Source organism: Miniopterus natalensis, chromosome 12 (assembly GCF_054644295.1).
Source record: "Miniopterus natalensis isolate mMinNat1 chromosome 12, mMinNat1.hap1, whole genome shotgun sequence".
NCBI classification, from domain to species: domain Eukaryota; kingdom Metazoa; phylum Chordata; class Mammalia; order Chiroptera; family Miniopteridae; genus Miniopterus; species Miniopterus natalensis.
Genome location: NC_142092.1, coordinates 72,495,938 through 72,522,910, shown reverse-complemented (window position 1 = coordinate 72,522,910; position 26,973 = coordinate 72,495,938). Strand labels below are relative to the sequence as shown.

At 56.9% G+C, this 26,973-nt stretch overlaps 1 protein-coding gene across 4 annotated transcripts in view; it reads right to left on the bottom strand.

Moving 5' to 3' along the window:
- Positions 1-26,973, bottom strand: part of FNBP1 (formin binding protein 1) — an 85,688-nt gene that overhangs the window by 41,199 nt on the left and 17,516 nt on the right. For all 4 annotated transcript variants that reach the window (XM_087823026.1, XM_087823024.1, XM_087823023.1 and 1 more), the window contains exons 2-6: positions 19,569-19,684; positions 11,976-12,032; positions 11,089-11,236; positions 2,016-2,078; positions 346-450 (exon numbers count right to left, since the gene is read on the bottom strand). In XM_087823026.1, the coding sequence (XP_087679152.1) occupies positions 346-450; positions 2,016-2,078; positions 11,089-11,236; positions 11,976-12,032; positions 19,569-19,684 (489 nt within the window). The remainder of the gene's footprint in view (positions 1-345; positions 451-2,015; positions 2,079-11,088; positions 11,237-11,975; positions 12,033-19,568; positions 19,685-26,973) is intronic.

Sequence of the window (26,973 nt, the reverse complement as noted above, 5' to 3'; positions counted from 1 at the left end):
AGGGAAGCCTCAGAGGCGGCCACACTCTCTCCAGGCTTCGAGCGCGAGGCTCTTTCTCTGAAAAGCAACCAGTGGCGGCCACAGTCTCCAGGTGCCAGCCCCTAGGCCACGCCCACGGTCTCCGTCGCCACGCGAGCATCCTGGTGACTCAACAAATCCTGACACTGATGGGTCCCCATGTTTCAAGCTTCGGGTCCCCACAACAGCTGACACAAATCGAAAACCATCCCTGGCTGAGAGGCCTTTTGCGGCCACATCGGAAAGGAGAACCTGGGGACCGACCCTCGGGGGGGGCGCGGGGGACACTGAAAAGGGGAAGCGAGAGGAGGCCTCACTTTCACCTACCTTCTCAACGTCGGCTTTGGTGACGTTGATGTCCGCATCCATCTTCTCGAAGTGCTGCTGGGCCCGGTCGGCCTCCTTGCAGTCCCGCTCGAACCGGCGCTTGCTCTGGGGACAGAGCGGTGGTGGGAGAGTGATGGGCAATGAGGCCACGCGAGTCCTGCGCAGGGACTGACACCCAGGTCCCCCGGAGAGCACCCGCCCCTGAGCTGGTCCGCTGGGTCGGGCCTCAGGACGTGCTTTTACAATCTGCAGGCAGCCCTGGCCGGTGGCTCCGTGGTTAGCGCGTCGGCCCCCGAGACAAAGGGTCCGGGTTCGACTCCGGCCAAGGGCACGCACCTCGGTTGCAGGCTCGATCCTGACCTGCGTCAAGGCGCGTGCGGGAGGCAGCCAATCGATGTCTCTCTCACATCTATGTCCCTCTCTCCCCTTCCACGCTCTCTGAAAACTAATGGGAAAAAACCCTCGGTGAGGATTTAAAAAATAAATAAAATAAAAATGAAATCTGCACGTACGTTCACCCCCATGGCCTGATCTCTGTGCTTTCCACGTGGCTTTTAGAAAAATACTCTCTGTGAGTTCTTTGGGCTCAACAATGTGCTTCAGGTAAAGTTCCCAGAAACGCACCAGGTTCCAATGAGAGGAACCGCTTGGGACAGTCTCTTTGGTGTTGTCGTGTGTTTCGTGTGTACCGATCAACGCAGGCAGGAGTTCAGGCTGGGAAAGCAGCAGCCCTCCCTGGGCTGCCCACGTCCCGCTCCCCGACTGCCCGGGTCCCGCTCCCCGACTGCCCGGGTCCCGCCGCTCCCCGACTGCCCGCGTCCCGCTCCCCGACTGCCCGGGTCCCCCCGCTCCCCGACTGCCCGGGTCCCGCTCCCCGACTGCCCGGGCCCCGCTTCCCGACTGCCCGGGTCCCGCTGCTCCCCGACTGCCTGGGTCCCGCTGCTCCCCGACTGCCCGGGTCCCGCTCCCCGACTGCCCGGGTCCCGCTGCTCCCCGACTGCCCGGGTCCCGCTGCTCCCCGACTGCCCGGGTCCCGCTCCCCGACTGCCCGGGCCCCGCCGCTCCCCGACTGCCCGGGTCCCCCCGCTGCTCCCCGACTGCCCGGGTCCCGCTCCCCGACTGCCCGGGTCCCGCTCCCCGACTGCCCGGGTCCCCCCGCTGCTCCCCGACTGCCCGGGTCCCGCTCCCCGACTGCCCGGGTCCCGCTCCCCGACTGCCCGGGCCCCGCTGCTCCCCGACTGCCCGGGTCCCCCCGCTGCTCCCCGACTGCCCGGGTCCCGCTCCCCGACTGCCCGGGCCCCGCTGCTCCCCGACTGCCCGGGTCCCCCCGCTGCTCCCCGACTGCCCGGGTCCCGCTCCCCGACTGCCCGGGTCCCGCTCCCCGACTGCCCGGGTCCCCCCGCTCCCCGACTGCCCGGGTCCCCCCGCTGCTCCCCGGCTGCCCGGGTCCCGCTCCCCGACTGCCCGGGTCCCGCTCCCCGACTGTCCGGGCCCCGCTGCTCCCCGGCTGCCCGGGTCCCGCTCCCCGGCTGCCCGGGTCCCGCTCCCCGACTGCCCGGGCCCCGCTGCTCCCCGACTGCCCGGGTCCCCCCGCTCCCCGACTGCCCGGGTCCCCCCGCTCCCCGACTGCCCGGGTCCCCCCGCTCCCCGACTGCCCGGGCCCCACTCACCGACTCCAGCTGCTTCCAGCAGGTCTCTATGTGCTGCTGGGCCTTCCGTCCGTCCTGAAAGTTCTGGAGGCGAGAAGTGCGCGGGGTCAGCACACCCCCTCCTCACAGGGACCCGAGGAAAACCCACCCGCGAGGTAATGCCGGGGTGCTGGGGCCCGCACTGCACCCGAGCAGTCGGAGAGTTAAGAATGAAGGGAAATGAACCCGAGAGCCGCCCCGGGCCCTTCAAAACCTCGGGGGGATGCCGCAGTGATGGGTCCCGCGGCCCACGCCCCGAGAGGGACAGGGATGTTTTAAGACGAACCTCACTTAGGACTTTAACTGCTTCGGGACACAACTCAGGTGCCACCCAATCCACACGCTCGCGCTGGACAAGTCGATGGTTTTTACCAGTCACAGAATCACGCAGCCACCGCCACGGTCAACTTGAGACCATTTATATCACCCCAAGAAGAGGCCCCGCACCTCCCAGCTGTCCCCCTCCTGCCCCCACCTCCCCGGCCTGGGCACCCGCCCATCTGCGTCCCGTCTCTGCAGAGCTGCCTCTTCTAGACGTTTCGTAGAAACAGAATCTCACGCGCGGAGTCTTTCTGGCCCACACGCCCATCACCCGTCACCCTCGGCCAGCAAACGGCGTTCCCAGGCCCGCCCCGCGTCCCCTGTCGGTACTCTGCCCCCCCAGTTGCTAGGCGGCATCCTGCTGGACGACACCACGTTGGTCCGTCCAGCGCACGGCGGACTCCGGGGTGTTCCCGGTGCGGGGCTCCCACGAGTAACGCTGCTGGGCAAGCACGTGCGCAGGGGTTTGTGCGGACGGGTCAAGGTAAACTCGCCCCCTGCCCTCCGCAGAGGCCCGGAGGGGGCGTGTGCCTCGTGTGGACGCCAGGGGCCTGGACCAGGCTGAGCCTCAGGAACGTCGGGAGCGGGCCGAGGAGAAAGGGCAGCCTTGCGGGCCGGGGCTCTGTCTGCGCGAGCCGGGCGCGGACGCCGACTATGGAAGCGCGTGCGGCGGAGGAAGGCGCCCTCCCGCCCTGCAGGTGACAGAAACTTGGGCGGCGGGGTGCAGCGGAGGTGGCGGGAGAGGGCCCGACGCTGGGGTCCTCTGACCAGGAGCGCCGCGGGCACGTGCTGGCGGGTCAGACCCGACGCGGCCGCGACACGCTCAGAGGCGGGCCTGGCCTGCCCGGACCATGCGGGCGGGCTCCTCGGCCCCTGGTCCTGTCTGCGTTGCGCGGAAAGGGCCTGGGTATCGGAGGGCGGGAGCTGATGTCCGCAGCACCCCCAGCGGAGACGCTCCCGGCTGGCCGGGCCCCTGGACCGGAGGTCGCAGCTCTGGTCAGGCAGCCGCCAGAGCTGATCTAGGAGGTCCCCGTTCGGCTTCCCAAGCCCTGGGACCTGGGGCCCCCGGAGCTCCCAACCGTGTCCCGCCCGGGCCCTCAGCATCCCCACGGCTTTCTCTGAACCCTCCCCACAGCGACCAGCGACCGAAACGCTCCTTTCAGTCAACCAGCTTCCTTCAGTGACCGGGCTGAATGTGCTGTGTTCTGACCGACAGGTAAGCTTGGGGGGGGGCTGGCAGGGTGACGGAGGGGCAGGAACCGAGAGGTCCCCCAGGTCCCCTCCGCGCAGCCTCAGAGCGTTTGCCTCCCCTCGTCAGATCCGGGGGCTCAGGCGGGTCACAGAAGCTAGCGGCTGCCGGGGGCCGGGAGGGGGAGCAGGTTGGCTTTGGAAGATGGGAGCTGCTTTATAAGGGAATGTTCTCGCCTCCTTGGAGCTCAGGTTCGCTGCTGTAAGTGCCTCTCACAGCAAGTCGGACCCACCAGCAGCTTCTCAGTGTCCAGGAGCCCAAGAGAGCGCCCGGGGCTTCGCTTTTTGGGGCCTCATCCCAGACACAGGGATGCACAGGGCAGAGCGAGGCTGAGGGGAGGGGTAAAGTGAGGGTGGGGCTCAGGGCAGAGCTGGGAGAGCCTTGGACTTCGGGGGAGTAAAAGTGAGCAGGTTTCTGGGAGCCAAGATCCTTTACAGAGGGCGGAGGGAGCACGAGGGGTGCTTACGGGGAGGCAGGGGACAGGCTCGGGGACAGCCCGGCTCAGCCGTGCCCTTCCAGGGAGGGGCCTTCAGTCCCAAGAGTCCCGTCCGTTCAGAATAGGACTCCCCCACAGGCACGGGGACCGTCCCCACTCCGCGAGCGGGGCCACCGCGTCATGCGGTTTGCAGAAAAGTTTCACCATCCCCCAAATTTCACTCAGAGATCCGAAGACGGACCCACAACTCAGCCGACGGCGGTTTCTCACAACACGCTCCTGGGTGGACAGGAGACGACGCGCAGGACACGCGGAAAGGGAGGGCCCCAGGGAAGGCGGCCCCAGCTTTATCGTCGCAGGGACTTCTCTGGACAACAGTCTTCCAAACATGTCACGTTTCGGGAGCAGGAGGAACGGTTCTGACCAAAACCCCGCACGGTCACTCCCCTCGCAGCTCCTTCCTTTGACTGCTGTACAATAAACATGAACTTGCTTTGCAGGCGCAGCGCGGGCCTTGGCCCGACTGGAGCGCCTTCTCCCCGGACGGGCTCCCGAGCGCGGTTCTGAGGAACTGAAGCGAATCATCCGGAAACCACACCGCGACCCTGTCGCTCGGGGATTCGAGAAAACCCCCAGGTGTGGGGGGTTCTCTTTCAAATCGTCTTTCTTTTTCTTTAAAAAAATATCTTTATTGATTTCAGAGAGAGGAAAGGAGAGGGGGAGAGAGAGAAACATCAGTGATGAGAGTCATCGATCGGCTGCCTCCCACACCCCCCCCCGACTGGGGATCGAGCCCTCAGCCGGGCCTGTGCCCTGACCGCGAGCCGAATCCCGATCGCCTGGATCCTAGGTCCACGCTCAGCTGCTGAGCCACGCCCGGCCGGGCTCAAATTGTCTGTCACAGCGTGTGTCCTTCCGAAATTTATTTGGCTCCAACACACACACACACACAGTCGCTGCTGCTGAGGCCCCAGGAGACCAGCGGCTGGAACACAAGCCCTCCGGGCCTGAGCGTGCGCGGCCCACAGAGCGGTGGCTTTGGACGTTACGGGGCTCAAGCAGCCAGCCCGCCAGATGTGTTTGCTGTTTGCGGACAAACAATGGCAAACACATTCCTTTGGGGACACTGAGCGAGTGTGTCTAAGGAGTGTGCCTCCGAGCGCCGCACAGAGAGGGATTGTTCCCGGGGCCCGAGTGAGGTCACCCCAGCTCCTCTCCTCTCTGAGTGGGGACAGGAAATACCGGCTCTGGGGACCCGGAGAAACTCCCGCTTTCTCCTGTAATAAGACGCTTTCGTGTCTCTCCAAACATAATAAGACTCTCAGAAATGCCTGATGGCATCTGGGGGGCACCTACGCTCACCCACTTTCGTGTCTACTTTCTGGCTGACCCTTAAAAATATACAGGTAAAATCCCCCTTCAAAATGTTTAGGAATTTTCCCAGTGACCGGGGGTAGCAGAGATAACATCACGGGGAAGCAGAGACAGGAGAGCGTTTCAGGAGCGTCTGCGGCTCTGCGGGGGATCCTGCTGGGGCCCAACAAACGGGGAGTTTATTTCTCCCACTACAGTACACCCCACCGTCCATTAATCCTCAAGACTCCTTGATAAAGCAAAATATGGCACTGACGTGAGAACAGCCACTTAAAAAAAAACACAAAACCTGGGGGAAAAAAAGAACAAGCCCTCAATTGAGGACAGTCGACCATCTGGAATTTTAAATAAAACGCAGATTCCACAGATGAAAACAAAGGAGCACAAAGGCTTGAAAGGGGCAAAGCAAAAAGGGGGCGTCGGGAAAATACTCCTGTGACGAACGTTGTAACTTCCCCAAAGCCCACCGGAGGCGTCCGGACAGGGCTCAGCCCCTGCGCCGCCAGGCCTCTGGCGTGGACACGCGTGCGCACTGGGCGGGAACCGAGAGCCCCCTTCAGAGGGCTCAGGGGAGCGTCTCACCCCTCACCCCTCACCCCTCACCCCTCACCCCTCACCCCTCACTTAGGCCGGAAACCAAAAGCCCAGACCCATCGTGACACGAGTCACACTCTGCTGCGATTTAAGGCTTATTTCCCCAAACTCATTTATAATAAAAATACCTTCTCAGAGAACTTTAGTTCCTAAAAGCCTCCTTCCCACCGTTGTGCGTGCTCAGGGGGCTTCGCTTCGCCCAAACGCCGACCGCCTGGCCCCGGGCAGGGATCCCTGTGCAGGGCCCAGGCCTGGCCCAGCAGCACCGGCCAGGTTTCCTTCACTCCCTGTCCTGTGTCCTTTCCCCACAGCCCCCCCGTTAGCCCCACGGTGGCTTCTGCCGCCCAGAACTCTCACATCCACAGTCCACTCGGACCCCAGGGGTCTTCTATCTGCTCTTCAGAATAATCCCTCCTTTCATGCTCCTCAAAATTCCAATTCCTCCAGGAATCCCAGTGAACTCTCAGGGTGATGGGATCTTAAAATGACCACGACCGAGCAGCAAATGACCTGTGTCCCTCACGCATCCTTTCCAAGGGTATAACGCTCTTACTTCCAAACCAAAACAGGGAGCATCGCCATCAGTACGGGTTCAGACAGGGTGCCAGGTGGCCCTGGCCGGTGTGGCCCAGCTGGTTAGGCGCTGTCCCCATGCACCAAAAAGTTGCCAGATCAATTCCCAGGCGGGGCACATGCAGGCCGATGGGGGGCTGGGGACCTGCGGGTTTGTGCCGAGGGGTTGACGGGGGGCTGCACTCACAGCCCTGGGGTGTCACTCCCGCGGCTGCTGCGCTCCGGGCCCTCCTGACAACGGAACCACGACTGGGTAGGAGAGCTGGGTGGGACGAGTGTGCGTCTAGTAATTCGCACAATTCTTAGGCGAAAGGGAGGGTCTCGTTCAGCTCACGGGAGAAATGTAAACCCAGAGTTGCATCTCAAACGCACGACATCAAGGACAGAACTGAAGTATCCACACGTGATCAGCGAGAACGTCTCTGGTTCAGCAGACCGATGGCTTTGCAGGCGGTAGAGCCGCAGCAGTGACAGGGCCGTTAACGAGCAGAATGCCACTGTCACGTGTCCTTTCGAAACAAAGGAGACGAGACAATGCACAACGCACCTTCTAGGCTTACAGTGGACCGGGCCGTATCAATTGTGTGCTGTGGTCAGCGTCACCCACGCCCCAGGCCAGCAATGAGAGGCCGCAGGGGCCCTGCGTTCTGATTTACTAAGAAGAATGCAGGACCAGTAGGAAGGGGGAAGGGCTATGAGCACCCACGGCAGGAACCTAACCCCGTCCTGGTCTCGCATTTTCTTTCCACAGGGTCTGGTCTCAGACCAAAGCATCCACAGCTGAATCTCAGTGGGCTCACATCAACCAGAAATGGATCTGTAATGAGCTGGATCATATATATAAACTCTTCTTACCTTTTGCTTTCTTTCACACTCAAGCTTATCTAATTGCTGAAATCTCTTATAAAAAAATAAAATAAAATGTTCCAGACACACTGGACTCAGCCCAGGCTGCAGAGCAGCCTCACAGAAAACGAAGCCCCTCGCAGTTCACCAGTGGGACCTGCCCGATGCCTCACTTTAAGAAGAAACGTTACAGCTTTCAGTATCCATTTCTAAACATTTCTGAAGCCTCGGGAGAAGAAAAATTAATGGCCAGTTCTAAATATTGTGGGGTCTTGTGAGCATTCTCTGAGTTTATGGAAATGTGTGTGAGTCCCTGCAGGTATGGGACAGGGTGGGGGAAAAGTAGGTTTACAGTTGTTCGTGTGGAAAATAACACAATGATTAATGAATAGTAATACAGGAATAAACTCTGCTTTGCGCACTCGCAGCTGTAAACCTCCGTTTGCCCCACCCTGTGTGACCGTTTCCTCTAGAACTCAGATAACCGCTGCCAGAAAGTGATTCTGCTCCTGGCCAGCGGTTCCACCTGCCAGGAGAAGTGAACTTGGAGGTTCCCGTAAATGCTGGCCAGAGCCACCTGACCCCCTCCGGAGCTGACCACCCTCCTGAACCCTCTCTGGAGCTGACAGCCTCCTGAACTCCCTCCGGAGCTGACAGCCTCCCGATCCCCCCTCCGGAGCTGACAGCCTCCCGAACCCCCTCCAGAGCTGACCACCCTCCTGAACCCCCTCTGGAGCTGACAGCCTCTCGACCCCCCTCTGGAGGTGACAGCCTCCCGACCCCCCTCCGGAGCTGACCACCCTCCTGAACCCCCTTTGGAGCTGACAGCCTCCCGAACCCCCTCCGGAGCTGACAGCCTGCCGATCCCCCCTCCGGAGCTGCAGTCTCCACAAACCCCTCCTGTGCGGTGAGTGGACAACCCCAGACAGGCTCGGAGGCTGGAGCGGAACCAGACGCTCTCTAAAATTCTGTAATAACCTGATGCAATGTGCAAACACCGCTGGTGAGAGTGTGTTCACGATGCTTTTCATGGAGGGATACACCTCATAGCCACTCTCATCTCGGATGAGCCGACTCCCATCCCAGCCGGTCACCTCAGGGGCCTGGGTGTCTCATCTATACTCAGTTAAAGGCCATTAACCATATAAACGACCAACGCTTAATCAAGGACCATAACTCGTGCAGCTGTGACCTGATGTTCTCACTCTGGGGATGTAGCTTGGAGAAATAATCTCCATCTCACACGCGCAGAAAATAGCTATAAAAGCAGAGGGCTCACGGCAGTGTTGTTTCTAACTAACTAACTAACTAACTAACTAACTAACTAACTAACTAGTAAGAAACTGGTGATAGCCTAGAGATAAAATAATAAAGAATTAGTTACATGAATAATAATAGAGTTAGAATAGTATATAGCTACTACAATTCTAATAAGAAAAATATAAGTTATATTTATACTCTTAAATATTATATATATTTGTATATAGTTATAGAGATAAATATTTAGAGATATATATTTTAAAATATAAAATGTATAAAAATATAACAGCTACTTACATGAAAGAGCAGATATAGAGATGTGATATATACCTATATCTCTGTCTCTCTATATATCCATAAATGACATGTAGAAGAAAACTTGGAAAACTTAGGATTTTTATATATAAGGCTTGTGAGATTTTGTTCTTTAATTCAGAGTTTTAGTAACATTTTAAAAAAATGTTGGCAAATAATAAATGAGTCACAGCACCTCACAAAACAAACAAAAAGGGAGAGTAAATAAAATACAGGTTTGTAGTGTATGTGTCACCTTAAACAGGTGACGAACACCGCGGTCACTACGAATTTGTAAAAATCTAGGAAAATTTAGCAAGTATCAAATTTCCAGCTTTTCCACATGAAACTAATCATATTCCCTCACGAAGAACTGTGGGCTTCCCACTTATTTCCACTCATTACCTCTGAACACCAGTGACTCCAGGATGTCGTCACATCCGCAATTTATGTTTGTTTACAAAAGACTGAGCCAGAGCCAAGGCCCTGCACTGTGTGCCCGGATTTACATGCACCCCAATTCTGGTGGCTGATTCCATCACCTCCAAACAGAAGGCGAACATCTTGCCACAAAAAAACACAAAAACCCACAGCTGCCCAAGTGGAGCCCGTTGGGCGCAGGAGCCAAGAGCCCTCGCCTCGGGCCTCCAGCGCGTGCTGGGCCCGCTGAGAACCGCCACCGGCTCAGACGCCAGCCAGGGAAGGGCCTCAGCATTAAGCTTTTACAGGGGGCAAGTCAGGGTTTGTTTACAGGATTTACTTCTAAAAAGCCAACAGAGATTCCTGCAGACGAGCCCACGGGCCCGTGCGTCAGGACAAGCGCCGGTTGTCCGTGTCATTATGTGAGCGAGCCGCAGGGTCCTATGGCCACGCGGCGTGCGCGGGACCTGCTGCAAACACCTTTCCGGAGGAAGCAGGGACGGCCGGCGCTCTCCCGCCCTGGGGCCTTGCAGGCCCTCCGAGGAGCGCGCTGGCTCAGGGCCTCGTGGCCCCAAAGGCGGGCGCCCATCTCTCCCACCCGCCCACCTCTCCCCTACTTCCTTTAGCATCTGCCCGAAAAGGGAAGGAAACCTCCCCTTTCGCCTAGTGAGCTATTCTCACTGCAGCCGGGCTCCTGGTAGGGACCCATCGACTCAAACGCAGCGAATCCTAGACGGAAAGTAACCCTCTGCCAGGATCGGGAAGCGACCCTGGAGAGTCTCCATGCGCCGCACTTGAAGTCGCCCCTGCCGCAGACACTGAGGTATCACGCTGAGGGCCGAGACTGGCGCTCAAGCGAGACATCACTTCCACCAGCCACGAGAAACGGTAGCTGGAGCTAAAGCCTGGGACTCCCTAGCAACTCACAGCGGCAGTGGCGTAATTATTTTTGTTGTTATTATTTTAATGTCTCCTCCACGTCAGCGGGCGCCCTGCCTGTCTCGCGGGTCCACGCACCTCCCGAGCACTAACAGGACTATTGCGGGCTCGGTTTCGTATTAAAAAGGACAGCGCTGGAGAACCAACTTTGGTACTTGATTGCTAACAAATTATTAAGCACCCAGCAAGCGATCAAAGCTCAGGGATAAAGATCGTGGCTTAGAAATAAATCTCTTAGGGCAAATCTTGACTCTGAATACACTGAGTGTCCACGTTTCTCTCCTGTTCACAATAAAGGCCGTGGAAAGATTTTAACGGGTCAGGAGAAGCAGGAAGGTCGTGTTCATTACGCAGCGAGGAATGAACCAAGAGGTCACACGGGCGGAACCAAGGTCATCCTTCTGGCTTTTTAAAACTCCTGACGAGCATTTACTTGGATGCGATTTATCGCACGCAGCATACCCCATATCACATTGCTTACTCTTGTACGCCTAACGTCCTCAAATATATTTAAAATCCTCAACGGGATTGTTATTCTGGGGCCCACAGGTGACTTTCAGAGGGTCTATGGGGCCCTCGAAACTGTAAAGACCTAGAATCACTTCCTAGGAACAAGGTCCACAACTTCTATACGATCCTCTCAAAGGTCCCCTTTGGACCCACCATCTATGACTACGTTTAATTGGAAAGTTTCTAGGGACCCCCCCCAACCTCTGGCCCCTCTTGGGAAGAAAAAACAGGCCTCCTACCGCTTTCCTCTCCTGCTTCAGCTCCTGGACGTAGCGCGCTAGGCCCGCGACGATCTGCGAGGCCAGGTTCTCGGCGATGACCTCGTGCTGCCCGGCGTAGTCGTTCATCTCGTTCAGGGTGGACAGGAAGGCCCTGCACGCCGTGTACCTGCGGGGCAGAGCACACGCCGCGCTCTCAGACGGGGCCAGGCCCGGCGAGCGGTCCCTCGGTTCAGGCTAATTTGCACCCGCCTCCCCCGGGAGGCTGAGGATTCATTACACGTAAGAGCGTTTCCTCAGGCCCTCAGGCCGGCTCAGGATTAATCACAGCAGGAGCACTTCACTGCGGAACTGAACCGCTCCGCGCAGGCAACGGCTGGCTCCGTGAGCGCTGAGCCGGCACGGCCCCGGGGCGCTCACGCCCGCCGGGACCCCCGACACCTCGGGACTGTCCGACGAGGCGCCTCAGCCCCACGTGTAATTCTGTTTATTGTGTCGAGATGACAATATTTGGCCTATGCTGAGTTAAATGAAATGTGTTTTTAAGAGTAGCTTCACCTGTTTCTTTTCACTCTTTCTATTTTTATTTACTTTATCCTTGAGAACATGACAGATGCCCCTGAACGAGACTCTGGACGTCACGAAGCCGCACCAAGGGTGCAGCACCCACAGTCCACGCCCGGGCGCCCGCGCGGGTTGCCTCCCGAGCCCCCGGCTACCCTCGCTGGGACCGCCTGCGACAGGTCCGCTGACGACGTTTCTGTTTTTCCCTCCCCCGATTTCAAAAGAGACACGAAGGTGGGTAGGGAATGCGACTGATTTGTGGGGCCCGCCCCTCCTGCCCCCTCCGTCCCCCCGCCATCGTCTCCGGTGGCGCAGAGAGGCTGCCGCGAGGGCGACGGACAGACCTGGACTCTTCCTCCTCCTTCGAGTTCCTCTTAGGCTGGTACTTCTTCGAAAGGTTCCTGAAACAAAAACGCAGACATGTCACCTCACACAGAGGGGTCCCCGAGAAACCAGGTCACGCCAGCGTTGTTGTTTTTGTAAGTGAAGGAAAATAATCACAAACTTCCACCGTGGACAACCCCGTCCTTCCTCGCGTCTTCCCGCGAGTGCCACGGCCCTGCCAGGAAGGGCGCACGGCTGGCCTTGGCCTCAGGGCGGCCGGCGAGCCCGGGAGCGGTCGCCAGCAGGCCGCTTACTGGCCGCGAAGACCCGACCTGGTTCACTGGAGAGCACGGGCCACGTGTGCCACGCGGTGGCCCCCACGTGGTTCTGAGCCGAGGGCGGTTTTTCTCATCAGGCCACCACGCCCTCGCGACCATCGCATCGTGGTTTCAAATTCAAGGGCCGCATTGCACTGTGCCCAAATGTTTAAATTACGAGTCACAGTGCCAAGGGCGGTGTCACGGCTGGTGGCCGCTCCCCCAAGAAGCGGATGAAACTGCCTGTAAGTCTTCCAAGGCGGCGGAGACAATTGGGGGGGGGGGTTTCATGCTATGACTTTTAACTAGAAGACCGCTAAAATCATTATTATTATTATTATTGTTACTTAGAGAGACGGGGGGGAGGGAAAACCCCACGGATCTGTGTCCCACTCACCTATGCATCATTGGCCGAGTCCTGTATGGGCCCTGACCAGGGATCGAACCGGGACCGAGGCCCGCGCTCCGCCACTGAGCCACGCTGGCCGGGCTGGCGCATGGTTTCAAACATTAACCATTTCTTCTGTTAACTATAATCAGCAAAGTGAAAACACCCCTTCTAAATTCACACTCTGTGTTACAATTCTTTCAAAACTTTACTTTAAAGGGTCTTCTCTTAAAAATCCTCAATTTCTTTTGAGCTTCCAGGCCTTAGCAGCCACGCAAAGGTTTACGTGTAGATGAGCAGGTCCAGGTGAAACCAGCTTTCTTCGGGGCCCCATGAAGCAGGTGAACCCTAACCAGGACTGAAGCCCTGGGGGGGGAGGGCGCCCCATGAGGACCACCGGGGTCGGTGGCCGCCCATCACTGACCAAGCTGCCGTCTACAGCATCCAAATGCTTTCTAAGGCACCGATGAATAATTCACTACAGAGGCCGGCAGAAAACGGAAAACTTCAGAGGCCTAGAAGTGAATTCCAGGCCTAAAGATATGTCTCCCGGGGACCAGCACAAAGGAAAAAACACACAGATCAGCTTCCATCTCTGCTCTCTGAGACGGGCTTGTGTGTCCGAGGTTATTTAGAAGAAACGCGCGGGCCAACGAGCCACAGGAAGTGCCCTCAGAGGTGTGGGGTCCGCCTGAAACATCCTGAGTGTTTATATACTGAGCTTGCTCTTCTGAGAGGCCTGTTAAAAGGTAAGAGAGACATACCCGACCTTCAGCAAGGAGCCTGCGTCTAACTGGGCCGATCCCGAGAACCACAGGGAGCTTTTAAAAAGGAGCCGCTGGGCCCCATTCCAGACCCTCTGAGACAGAAGGTCCAGGGCTGGGTCCAGGAATGTCTTGTTTTTCTCTCTCTTTGTTTTGTTTTGTTTTTTTAAAAGCTCCCCATAAGATTTCTGGAAAAGAGATGGCACAAGAAAATTTGATCCGAGAGCCGTACTTTCCCAGCGAGAAATGAAAATGAGCAGCCGGGAGAACTGTCAACAGCAGCAAATACATCAGTAGAGAAGCCTCTGACCCGGGAAAAGCAGATACAGCGAACGGACGGTGTCCGGAAACAAGGAGGCCTCGAAACTGCGTTGACTGGGCACAGCCCGGGGGTTATCCAGCTGCCCAGAGGAAGAAAACAATTCCTCACACGTGTCCTCAAACAAACAAGGCACCCAAGAAGAACAAGGCTCGGCTGCCCCAGGCTTGGCCACCGAAACACAAAGCAGCAACCAGGCGGAGAGAAGGGGGTGCGGCCGGAGAACAGCCGAGCGACACCGTCGGGACCGTGGCCCTCCTCACGTGAGAAAGAGCCCGAGGCTTATGCCACCGGCTCCTGGGGGGACGCAGGCCCTGCTGTCCTGACGCTGCCGAGCGGAGAAGCTGCGACAAACTGACCAGAAACCACGCTACAGGCCGAGTCGCGGATTCAATTAGCAGAGGAAGAGGAACCTGCAGATACATTTTCCCTCCTTCCCAGCAGCGAGTCCGTCGAGCCCGCTCAGAATTACAGCGTGGAGCTTAAGAAACCAGACGGAGCAACGAGGCCGCCCTACGGGTTTCTCAGAATCTTTCTGCTAAATCTTACGAGTCTGTTTAACATTAAAGTTCAGCAAACACTTTGGTTTCACCTTAATGTCTTTCCTACCGTTAAAGTAAATTTAAACAGGATACCCTGTATACACAACATGCAACATTTTATAAAACGGTTTCTGCATAGTTACCCTTTATTTCCCATGAGCTCCAATAAAACAAATTGACCAGGGCAGGGCCTGAAGGGCTCATCAAGGAGAAAGCACAAGCGGCCCACGTGTGCAAGAACATGCTCGACCTCGCCCGTGCTAAGAGAAACCGAAATTAACGCTCAGGCGGCCCAAATTTACTTATCAAACTGGCGCAGGTAAAGGAGGCTGGGGAGGGCCAAGCTAGGCCGTGCTGCCCCTCGGTGCCGACGCCTCGGCCTCTGAGAGGGGCCCCGTGGCGACGCCGCCAACCGCAGGGCGGCTGTCGGGGCTCCTCTGGGCTCGCCTGGCCAAGTGTCTTCTCCAAGGTCACTCATCGCAACACTGTTCAGAGCTGCCAACAACTGGAAGCAGTCAGCCCGCCCCCAATCCCGCACAGCGCTGGAAAGCGAGCCTGGAGCCAGCCCCAGGACGCGGGAGGCCAGGGCGCTGAGCCGGGCGAGCGGGGGAGACGACGCTTCCTCCCGCAGCAGCTCTCTGGAGGGACGCGCGAGAGGCTGGGGACAGTTCCTGTCCCTGGGAACCGGGCGAGACCCCGGACGCGGCACTGCGTGTCACTCTGTACCTCCGGCGTTTCTGCATTTCTCATCTTATACATTCATTATCTGGTCATAACAAATAATGTAGTGTTTTGTGTTTTCTTGTTTTTGTTTTTTTAAAAAGAAACAGTTGCTAAGGGCAATCAATAGTAGGTGCTCCTACGCAGGGCACAGAAGATGTTTTAAAATTCTACCAGGAATTTAACGCCAGCAGGGGTCAGCAACCTTTTTCTCTTAAAGGGCCAATCAGCGAATATTTTAGACTTGCAAACAGGTCATGCTCATGTGGTCTCCGTTACAACTATTCAACCGCCACCGATGTGCAAAAGCAGCCGTGGAGAGTACACAGGCGGTGGGTGTGGCTGTATTCCGATAAAGCTTTATTTGCGAGACCAGGCAGTAGAGGATGTGACCGTGGCTGTGTGATTTGCCGGCCACTGACCCTACAGAAACCAAAGTCCCGATCATCTTTGCCTAAAATAAACTGGCCATTTTTTCCTCTGGTGCAGAGAAAAATAAAAAATTATTTAATGATAGATGTCTCCTCAAAAGATCGTGCAGATTTATCAACATCATACTGATATTTCAGGCAACTGTTTGTTGACGGTGCTCCAATCACATTGGCCTCTGTGTTCCTTGACCACATTTCTACCTCAGGACCTTTGCACTGGCCAAGCAGAGCTACTCCCAGGCCCTTGGCACCCGCCTCCCCCCCAGGACCTGAGCTCCCGATGGGTCTTTCTGGCCAGTCTGGCCTGTAGGCCCGCCCCCACCCTGCTCTATTGCATGGCTGTTTTTGCCTATTTGGGGTGGAAATGCAGTCTTTAAGCAGTTTGCTTCCTTGCGTATCTGCATGCAGGCTCTTCCCTAAATGAGGAGTTGAGCTCCTTGGGCTCAGGCACTTCCTGCGTCTGGCTCGTTGCCCCCCCCCCCCCCCCGGACCTGCTGACACACTGTCAGTTGTTCGGTTTGTGGTTAAAACCCTCACTGGCTCTCACAGGCCTCTGCAAACACATAATTCTCCTGGAGGCCCCACGAACCACAGAGCGCACCTGAGACCTGCACTCTTTCTACAACTATTTACTGAGCACCCACCAGGGGCCCGGCGCTGTTTGCACTGTGGGGCACATTAGTGTGCACGCTCGGAGCCCTGCCTGGAGGGACTTACATCCTAGCAGGGCAGGAGCGGGAGCAATGAACAACACATACAAGAGATAGAAAGTGACGAGTGTTAGAAAGTTAATGGCGCTGCAAAAAAATTGGACAGTAAGGCAGCCACCGAGCAAGTGACGTCTGAACAGACCTGAGGCAGATGGGGCCCCCGCTGGCCATTCGGCTCCTTGGGAAGGGCCTACAGGTGATCTCCACACAGAAAGGCCGATGCAGCCCCTGGGGCGAGAGTGTGCCTGGTGCGCACTAGAGACAGCAAGGAGGCCAGGGTGGTCAGAGCGGACACGAGGGGAAGAGACAGGAAAAGAGGTCAGGAAGGCCGGGGGACCCGGGACCCGATCACGGAGGGCTCTGCGGGACACGCACCGTGCGGATTCTGGATCTACTGAGTAAAGGGGGGGTGCTAGTGTTTTGCCCGGAGCAGCACCATGATCTGCTTCATGGAAAACAGACAGACAAGAGGGGCGTGAGGGTGGACTAAGGGGATGCAGTCAGGGGACAACAGTCCAGGCAGAGGTTCTGGGGGCCGGTGGGGCAGCGAGAACTGGTCAGATCCTGGATCAGTCTGGACGGAAAGTCACCAGGACCTCCTGGCGGCATGGATGGGGAGGGGGCAAGCGTGAGAGGTGGGAGCCAAAGGGCACCGCGGGGCTTCTGCACTAAGCAGGGAAGCCGCAGCGCCCTCAGTGGGCGGGGGCAGCCGGGCCGGGGGGACTCGGCTTCTGGTGTGCAACACCGCAGGCGCCGTCCAGACGCCCAGATGGACGCAGGAGACACACCACTGTGCGTTGCTGCCCAAGAGGGCCCGTGCCAGGGGGGAGGCAGGAGCCTCTCCTTGTCGGAGTGGCTGAGGTCCGGGATGCTGAGGACGGGACAGCGACTGGCCCATCAGCACGGGGGGCTAGGGCCTTGGAGGACCAGCGCACCAGGCGCGGAGATGAAGGCAGCGGGTAAGGACGCTGGGGAAAGTGGGGATGCCGGTCACCCGGGACCCACAGCAGGACTCCGTTTCGGCACGAAGGGTCCAGCCAAGGCCTCGGCATCAAAGGTCAGGAGACCTGTCCGCAGGGTCAGTGATGGCTTTGGAGGTGTTTATTTAATAACTCACAGTCTTTCTGCATCAAGTCTCCCAGCAAGTACACATTTAGATACTTCTCAGGATGTAACGAAACAAATGTTTGCATTCAAATCTCAGGAAAACCACCTCCCCAGAGGTGAGGGCACAGCCAAGCGATACTGTTGCGAGCGGAGAAACACGACAGCGGGGGCGGAGGCCGACGGGGGGGGGGGGGGGGGGGGGCGCCTTGGGGCTGCCCTAAGCCCACCTGGACCCTGCAGTCTTCTCCAGCAGCCTCCCCTTGTTACCGGAGCCCTCGGTTCCCTCGCCCAGGGCGATGAGAAGGCAGGGAGCCGGGCGGTGGGGGTGTACATGGGGGGAATGCACCCCGTCACGGCACAGAGGGATGCAGAGACGTGGCAGAGCCCACTGAGTGCCATCAGGTAACAAGCCTCCAAAGCAAAGGGAGAGAGCGGACTGAGGCGCCAGCAGAGCGGCGCTGCTGACAGGAAGAGGCAGAGAGATCCACACGGTGAGGCCTCATTTTGGCTGGAACCAGGTAACCCACCGTCCCGGGAAAGACCGCCTTTTACGACTCACGGTGCACCGTGTAAACAACCAGCTCGAAGCGGCCTTCCCTGTTCCTGCTCTCGGCTCCCAGGGCCGCACAGCTCGGGCGGGGCCCTGCGCCGGGCGCCAGGAGCCCAGCTGGATTCAGCGAGCAGCGAGAGTGACCTCGCCGAGCCGCGCGTGTTGCGCTGTATTTACTCGGCGGGAGCAGAGCCTGTCATCCATGAAGGGATCCCCGGCTTAAGCGCCAGCACCAGCAGCAGCCCTGGGAGAACCCAGGCTCCTCCGAGGACGCAGACACACCCCGCGTGCAGATCCCCGCGCTGAGAAGCAGCGCTCCCGGCCCGTCACCTAGATCTTTACCCATCTGCGCGAACCAGCTCAACCCCCCGGGTCAGCGCTCGAGATCCTCCGGTGCCACTTCCAGTTCAGACTCAGTTCTGCCCAAACGTTTCAACGCTTCATATACGAGCATACGTTTCTTGGGCGATTTCACCATCAAAGGCGTAAAAGGCCCAAAGTGCTTCTCAGATGCCGTCCCCGGGGCCTCTCACACCCCTGGGGGGGGCGGGGGCATCAGCAGGAACATCCCGGAAGACTGGCTGACCCCATCTGTTCCTGCTAAACAAACACGAGCCTGTGACCCCCCCAGGCCACTCCTGGGTCTGAGCTTTAGCCCCAAATAGGAAACAAGCAACTGCCAGGTGCCGAGAACGGATGGACTGTGGCACATGCGCCGAAACGCGGACACCGATGGACCGAGACCGACACCCACTGCGTCCAGCAGCCCGAATGCGTCCCACAAACACGTTCCTCAACGATGAGGCCAAATGCGAAGGCTGCCTAACAGACGAGGACGGTCACAGGAGGTTCAAAAGCAGGCAAGGCCGGCCCGGCCGGGGCTCAGGTGGTGGGAGCGTCGGCCCGATGCGCCCAAGCTGTGGGTCAGGTCCCGGGCAGGGCACATACGAGATTCAGCCAGTGACGCATGGGCACATGGCAACCAACCGGCTCTCCCCCCTTCCTTTCTCTCTAAAATCAATCAATAAAAAAGAAAGGCAAGACGAAATCCCTGCGGCGAGCGGTCTGGAGAGCGTCGCCCGGGAAGTGTGGAGGGCGGGGGTCCCCGCTGTCCCCTCACCTGGGGGCGCCACGGCAGTGCACTCTCAGAACTCCGCAGCCCCGCACCTGGGATTTCTGCGCTTCTCTCCGTCGGTTATAGTTCAAGAAAAAGTTTCCTTAAAAAATCAAACGCTCTGGAATTCAGAAAATATTCTTTAAAAAAAAAGAGCCCTGGCCTGTGTTGCTCAGTGGTTAGAGCGTCGGCCTGCCCACCTAAGGGTCTCGGGTTCAAGATCCAGTCAAGGGCACATACCGGGTTGCAGGTTCGATCCCCAGCCTCGGTCAGGGCGAGTGCAGGAGGCAACCAACCGATGCGTCTCTCTCACATCAGTGTCTCTCTCTCTCTCTCTCTCTCTCTCTCTCTGTCTCTCTCTCTCCCTCTCGCTCCTTCCACTCTCTCTAAAAATCAATGGAAAAATATCCTCGGGTGAGAGATAAAAATAAATTAATTAATTAAATAAAAATGAGCCTAAAATCAATAATTTCATGTTTGTTTCCTGTTTTAGGAAAATTCCTCTTCTATATTAAAAACAACCGTTTCCACTGATATGCTACCTCCCACGAAAGGGGGAAGGAATGGCCTGAAGGATCACAGGTGCGTGCTACAAACAAAGCCGTAAACCGCCCTCTCAGCGGGAGCAGGTCGCCTCGGGCACCAGCTTACCTGAGTTGCTTTGCATAGCTGAGTTCGATCTCTGTTCTCTCCTTTACGAATTTGATGTATTTCTCGAGAATATCGATTCCCCACTGCGTGTGTTTCTCTAAGTTGTCAAACTGATCCTGTTAAAAAAAACAAAAACAATGAAAAACGGTTTATAACCTTTCTCTGTGACTGAGAGAATTTCAGGGGCCAGTGGTCTTGACAATGACCTGCCACACAGAACGGGCCCTGACGTTCTCCGTGACTGGCTCGGGACCTTCGTGTCCGGCAGTTTTAAACCAACGTGATCAAATCAGGTTCGAAACTGCCTTGGGCCCTGGTCTCTGACCCATCCACTCACGGCCTCTGTCCCTATCAGAAACACATTTTGTGGAGATAATTAATGTCCTGCTACAAAGAAAACTCTCTTCATCAGGTACTGAAAGCTGAGAGGTGAGACGAACCCCACTGTTAACTCAGCCGCACTAGCAGCACCTTAACTGTTTGTTACCTGGGTGGTCACTCAACACAGCTCATTGACATTTGGGGTCAGGATCTGGGAAGGAAAAGTTATAAAATACTGCTTTCTTCAAACAGAAAAAGAAAATAATTCACATGGACTTCATTCCAACATAGCAAGCCCATGTGCCGGGAACGGTGCTAGGAGCTGGGGAACCAAAACAAACAGAAATATAGCTTGATTTGCATTGTGCCCTGAGGTTCCTAGTCTGGAAGAATTGGGGGGGCGGGATTCCAGGAACAGCTCATGCAAAGGCAGGGAGGTGTCCCGGAGGCAGGTGACAGTGTCCTCTGGAGCACAGGTGGGGGACGGTGCAAGGGAATGAGAGGTGACAGGTGGTGAGACCAGACAAAGTCCTGGCCAACCACCCACGGCCTTGAATGCCGAGCTCAGACTCTCCAGTGGGCACGGGTGAGCCACTGACGGGCCTGCGGGGGGGGGGGGGGGGCAGTGGGGGCTGGGCTCCGCCACAGGCAGGTTCAGAATCACCGGGAGATGGAAGTCAGGACACTGCTCCAGTTCAAACGAGAGAAAATGGGAGCAGAGGGGAGGGTTTTACTGACACTTAATATAACCGAGGCCCAGAGACCGTCTGGCTGAGGGAGCTGGAAGGGACAAAGGGAACGGAGGCCTCCAGGGTGACCTTCCTGCTCCTGCTTCCTGGGAGGACACGGTGGAGGGGCAGGAGAGGGGGCCACACGGGAGCCAGGGCGCAGCACAGCGGGGAGGGGGCTGGAGACACGGGTCTGCTGGGGCCCAAGGAGGGGGGGGCGTAGGCTGATGGGTGTGAGCAGCCGCCAAGGCTGAGGAAGCCGAGGCTGGCTGGAGCTCGGCTCTGCGCGGGGGGCGGGGGGGCCTGGCCCCTGAGAGGGCCGTGAAAATGAGGAGCGTGGGGAGAAGGGACGGCCACGCGGCCAGGCTGGAAAGTTCGCAGCCTCCGAGGCGTAACGCCTCGGGGGAGGGGGGCTCTGGGACTTCCCAGAGAAAGGCCTCCGAACATCATCGCAGGGTGCCAGTCATTTGCCTACCGGGCGCAGAAGCAGCCCCGCCTACTTTCACAGAATCAGTCGTGGGGATCAGTCACCGGGGAAAGCGCCCAATCCCATATAAAGGGGCCAAGCTACAGTCTGACCCGATCGCGGGCGCCTGCGATCTGACCGCGAACACTCAGCATCCTCTGCGGGCTTGATTTTAAACCCAGCACCTCCCCATGTCGCACGCGTCCCGGGGCCTCGGTTCCGTGTTCCATCCAGGGCAGTGACAACTGTGAGACCAGCACACGAGCCCTACGCCCGGCGCGGGCCGGCGGCAGAGGGACAGGCGCGCTCAGGCGTGAGAAACCCTCCTCGGAAGACGAGCGATGCCCTCAGCCTCCCTCCCATCCGGGCCCACAGAGCAGTTCGAGAAACATCGACTTAGGGTTTTATTTTACTAGAATGTTTTTCTAATTAAGAACAATCACTGTGAAATGTCTTTGTACCTGATCACTTCTTAATACTCTCATAAAGACAAGGGGCCGGTATTTCAGGTGTTCACACAGCCTTGCTCCTGAGAACTCCACAAACTCCTCGGCTCCCCCCCAGAGCCGCTGCTGGGGGGCTTCGATTTATGTTATTGCAGAGACAGTGTAAACGCAAGGCTGTGGGTCTCTTTAAACTACTTGAGAGAGAAAATATACAAACAATTCGAACACAGCAGTCCCCCCTCCTCTGCAGTTTCCTTCCCCACGGTTTCAGTTCTTCTCGGCCAAGCGCCGTCTGAAAAGGGGAAAATCCCACCTCGACGGGTCTCGTCGCGCAGGCCCGGTGTCGCCTCGAGTCATCCCAAGAAGGGGGAGGACGGGACCGCCAGGTGTTTTGCGAGGGAGAGAGGGATCACGTTCGCACAGCTTTCATTGCAACTCACTGTTAATAACTCTTCTATTTTATTGCTAGTTCTTGCTAATGTCCTACTCCGCCTAAGTTGTAAATTAAACTTTTCGGTCGGCGCGTGTGCCCAGGAGGCAAGAGTGCAGGTAGGGTTCGGGGCTGTCCCGGGTCAGGCAGCCCGGGGGTCCTGGGCCGTAGCCCCCTCTGCCCTTCGACTTGCTCTCGCCTTGTCAACAGTCTCTTTATTTTCCCCTATTCCATTAGTTTGCGACTCTTTCTAGCCTCGCGTATACAATGTAAAGCAACAGCTTTTGATACTGAAACCCTTTTTAAAAAAAACAAATCGACATCTGAATTGAGTTCACCTTAAAAATGACTGGCCCCAGCCTGGCCGGCGAGGCTCCGTGGTCACACGAGGGGCCCAGGGCTTGATCCCCGGTCAAGGGCATGTACCTGGGCTGCAGGTTCGATCCCTGGCCCCGGCTGGGGCGAGTGCGGGAGGCAACCAATCGAAGAGTCTCTCTCACATCGGTGTTTCTCTCTTACTCCCTCCCTGTCTCTCGCTCTCTAAAGATCACTGGAAAAAAAAAACATCCTTCCGTGAGAATCAGAAAAAGAGAAAAGAAACAATTACAGTATTAATTATAGAAAGGGCACCGCAGTGCTTAAGAAACATGTTACAAAGACTGAAAACATTAACCTAAATAAGTAAGTAAATAAAAGCTCACTTAGAAAAAAATCAGCGTGGCCTACACCTGCGACGCGCTTTTGGTAAGTTATCGGTGCCCGAGCCCGTTCTGCAGCTGGGACGGGCCCCTAACAGGACGGGCCCGGGTGGGACGGGAGAGCTTCACAGCCGACCGCCCGCAGCACCGACGCGCGGGGCCGGCTCGCGGGGGGCCTGGGTCTCCTTACGCCAGGAGCACCCCCCGGGGACGCCCCGCTCCCTGCTGTGGTCACGCGGGCACCCACAGCACGAGCTTTTTAGACAGAAGCTAAAAGGAAATTCAAAACAGATGAGAAACTAATCAACCCACTTACATTCTTGACTAAAATGTGGAAAACTTTATGGAAAAAAAATTCCAAATCTTAAGAAAACAGCCTCTGCCGTTTGGGATGGTGCCATTATCCAAAGTGCAGTCCATCCCGGGTGTGTCACATGACAGTGGACCCGAGGACCCCTCTGCCCCCTTAAAAGTCATTCAGGACCCCAACGAGCTTTGGTTCATGCGGGTGGCAGCTATCAGTATTTATCAGAAATTAAAGACCGTGTGATTTTAAAAATATTTGTTAATTCATTTAAAAAGACAGTAAATCTGCCCAGCCGGTTGGCGTGGCTCAGTGGCTGGGCGTTGACGCATGAACCTGGAGGTCTGGGTTCGATTCCCGGTCAGTGGCTGGGCGTTGACGCATGAACCTGGAGGTCTGGGTTCGATTTCCGGCCAGGGCACAGGCCCTGGCTGTGGGCGTGCAGGAGGCAGCCGATCAATGACTCTCTCATTGTTTCTCTCTCTCCCTCCCCCTTCCTCTCTTTGAAATCAATGAAAACATATTTAAAAAAAATACAATAAGTCCATTACGTGTTAACGTAAATAACATGCAGGTATTTTTACTTTTAAGTACTTTCCACAACAAACAAACACAACACAGAGCGAGGAGAGCGGCGCTGATTCACGCTCTTGCGAATCTCTCGCGCGTCTGGCCTAACAGAAGACGTCTGGATGCCCACGACCCTCGTGTGTTGCGTCTGCGGTGATTCCTTACTCTGGCCGAAGTGCGTGAAACAATCTGACCTCACACAGGTGTGCGGCTAGGAGGCGGGGGAGTTCCAGCAGCCCCGCCAGGTAACAGTGGACACTCTCACTTGATGCTACATCCAGACTCGACCAGCAGTGGTTTCTGAGAGGCCACTTGCCGTGTGAAATCTGAAACCCTAGCAATGAATTTTTCATACTTGGTGACAATAAAATGCACTGGTCTACCTCGCGCCTCCGGCGGCTCTTGCACCTGGGTGTGGACGGTAGGACACACGCGCTGGCCTCGTAGGAAACATTATTCCACCAATAGATGCAGATCGCCCGGGTCGACGCGCTCCGCCCTAAAATATTTAAAAACCGCACTGGTTTGTCTCTCAGCTGCTCTGATGAGTCGTGAGCTCCCTGGAAGCCATCCAGCTCGCACTGGCAAATACAGATTCTCCAAAACTCCAGTTTTCACGTATAAGCTAGAATGCGATGGTTGGCAACAAATGTTGTCGGTTGTTTCCTTGAAGTGACAGGCACTTCGTTCATTTTTGAGGAAATGCCTGCCAAATCCTCCGGGGTTTGTCTGTCGGCCTTTCTTTGAAGTACAGATGGCGCCCCGTGAACCACGGGCTAGTTCGGCTCAGGGCACACGCCCTGAAGCATTCGGGGAAGCCCCCAGCTTTAGGATACTTCGCGTCTTGGCACACAAAAAAGACGCATGTTCAAGGGTTAAAACTAATACAGAACGTGCCCAGCCGGTGTGGCTCTGTGGTTGAGCATCGACCATGAACCAAGAGGTCACTGGTTCGGGACATAGGCCCGGGTTTCCGGCTCCATCCCCAGTGGGCGACATGCAGGAGGCAGCCAATCAATGTTTCTCTCTCTCTCACCAATAAAAACATATTTAAATAGATAAATAAATGAACACAAAACAATACTGAATGTCAACTATAATTGAGAAATAAAAAAATAATATTAATTTTTCCTTAGCCTGAAAAATGGAAAATAAAGTTGAGTCACTACCCCCCAAAAAAGAGTTGAGGTTTAATAAAAGGAATCACCTCTACTGTTTTATCAAGGTCTCTTTTTAATAGAACTGATTTTTTTTTTTTAATAGCGAATGATGAACACAGTAGGGACCGCCGTTTGGAGCCAGTGCCTGCGTCGTGCCCGGGTGCCAGCGGCCTTGCCCACCGTGGCTCCTGCAGCCTCAGCTGCAAATGTCCACGCAGCGCACCAGACAATGTCAGCGCGAAACAGCCTGGACCGTGCGGAGTCCTGGAGGGGCTGAGGAAGCTGCGGGACGAAGGAGGAGAGGGCAGTGCTATCAGCCAAGCGCAGCCGCTGGGCCTCGCGGTTGTCTCCACGCGGGGTTTGTGCTCTGGGCCGTGATCAGGCTCCTGTGCGCGCTGGAGCTGGAACCTGTGTGCGCAGGGGCCAGGCGTCGCTCAGGCCAGTGCGCCTTCATCGGAGTCCCCAGAGAGCCATGTCGCCCCGACAAACCAACCCTGCCCTGGCCGGTCGGCCCCTGCGGGGCAGGCCCTCCGGCTGGCACAGAATGGCTGTTCTTGGCTAATCAGCAAGTCCTCTGACCCCCGATTTTTGAACTCAGATTATGCAGGAGAGGTGACGCAGGAGCTACACTCAGAGAGGCTGGTGGGCGACTGGGAGGCGAGGAGCCCCAAGTCAGCCACGAGCCGCATTTCCCCCAAATATAGGTCAACTTTGAACGCGGCGCTTCCTGCAGTGAAGTGTGTTGAGCCGCCACTAATTCAAGATCCCGGGCACAAGCCGATCTAGTCAGAAACTGAGATGCTGAAGTTCCCTGTGTGTAAAGGGCTCGGGTGCGGAGAAAGGTGCCGCTCAGCTGCACCCCAAGGCCCTGCCTCCGCGGTGCCCCCCGGGAAGGCGCCCCCCGCCCGAGGCAGGTCCGCTTCCAGCTGCGCTGCCTGGACCGCAGTCCCAGGACGCTCTTGACTCTGGATAAGCCACTCCTGAGGACTTGGGCTCTGTGAGCAGCAGACCTTAAATGGCTCTATTTAAAACGCATCCCCGGGGACGGTGTTCCTGGTCCTGGCTTCCTCTTACCTTTGAGGCAGACGTGGCAGGAGGTATAGATTTTCCCAGAGCAAACGTAACAAAAGCTCCATTTAAAATGGTTTTTAAAAAAATCGATTTGGGTCTGAATATTAAAGCGGGTGTATAGACAGAAACCCAAAAATAAAAAGTTTTATAAAACTTGAGAAGCAGAACCATGTCATCACCAGCGCCCCCTGAAACCCCAGTTCTCACGTTTTTAACGAAGACCTCGATTAATGCCAGCGGACAAGTTGAGGACGTTTCTCATACGCCGAATTAAAAGCAGAAATGCCCACGTACGTATTTTTGACATAAAAGTGTCAAACCTCGAAGTGTTGACAAGCCATTACCCAAAGTGACTTCGTTGTTTGCCGGAGAAAGAACAGGTAAATGCAAAGGGAGGAATCCGAGGTTTGTTTCCAGGAGCCCAGGCCCCCTGTTCCGGGCACAGCGGAGGCAGGTTCCGTGAAGCCAGGTAGCATCTGCGGTGTGGCCCGGGGGCTGTGAGTGAGGGTGGTGCTCCCGGGACCAAGTGCCAACTAGGCCGGAGCCCGGGACATCCCCGGCAACACGGGCGCTGCCACATCCCGGCGTCACGGTTGGACAGTCACGCAATCCAGTGGAGTTTAACTAGAAACACACGCAAAAGGGCCTTGGGCCTCAGAATCTCTCTCAAGCACGAGCCTGCCGACAACGACGTAAAAACAGGTACAGGCCCGGCCGGGCAGCTCAGCGGGTCAGAGCGCCGTCCTGATACGCACGCCGAGGTCGTGGGTTCGATCCCGGTCAGGGCACACACAGGAAGCTCCCGATGCTGCATAAATAACTGGAACAACAGATCGATGCTCCTCTCTCTACACTTCAACACGATCCCGGAATCCCCCAGCCTCGAGACTCCTCGAAATGTGAGACACTGTGTGTCTGGTCAACTGAGCCACTTCTCTTTGGGTCTCTTGTCGCTTTCGGTCTAACCCATATGCCCGTCTCCTTCCGCTAAGTGGCAATAATTGAGCCAGGCTCTGTGCCAGGCCCTGGAGTCAGCGGAGCAGCAGAGTTTCCACGGAGGGTAAAGTACAAGCCAGTGGGAGCACCGAGCTCCAACCTCGCCCTGAACCAGGGGCAGCCTGGGAGGGGAGACCATTCCAGGCAGGGCCGGGGAGATCACGGCAAGGGGAGGGAATGACAGCAGCCCCGCGAGCCCGGGGCTGGGGATAGAG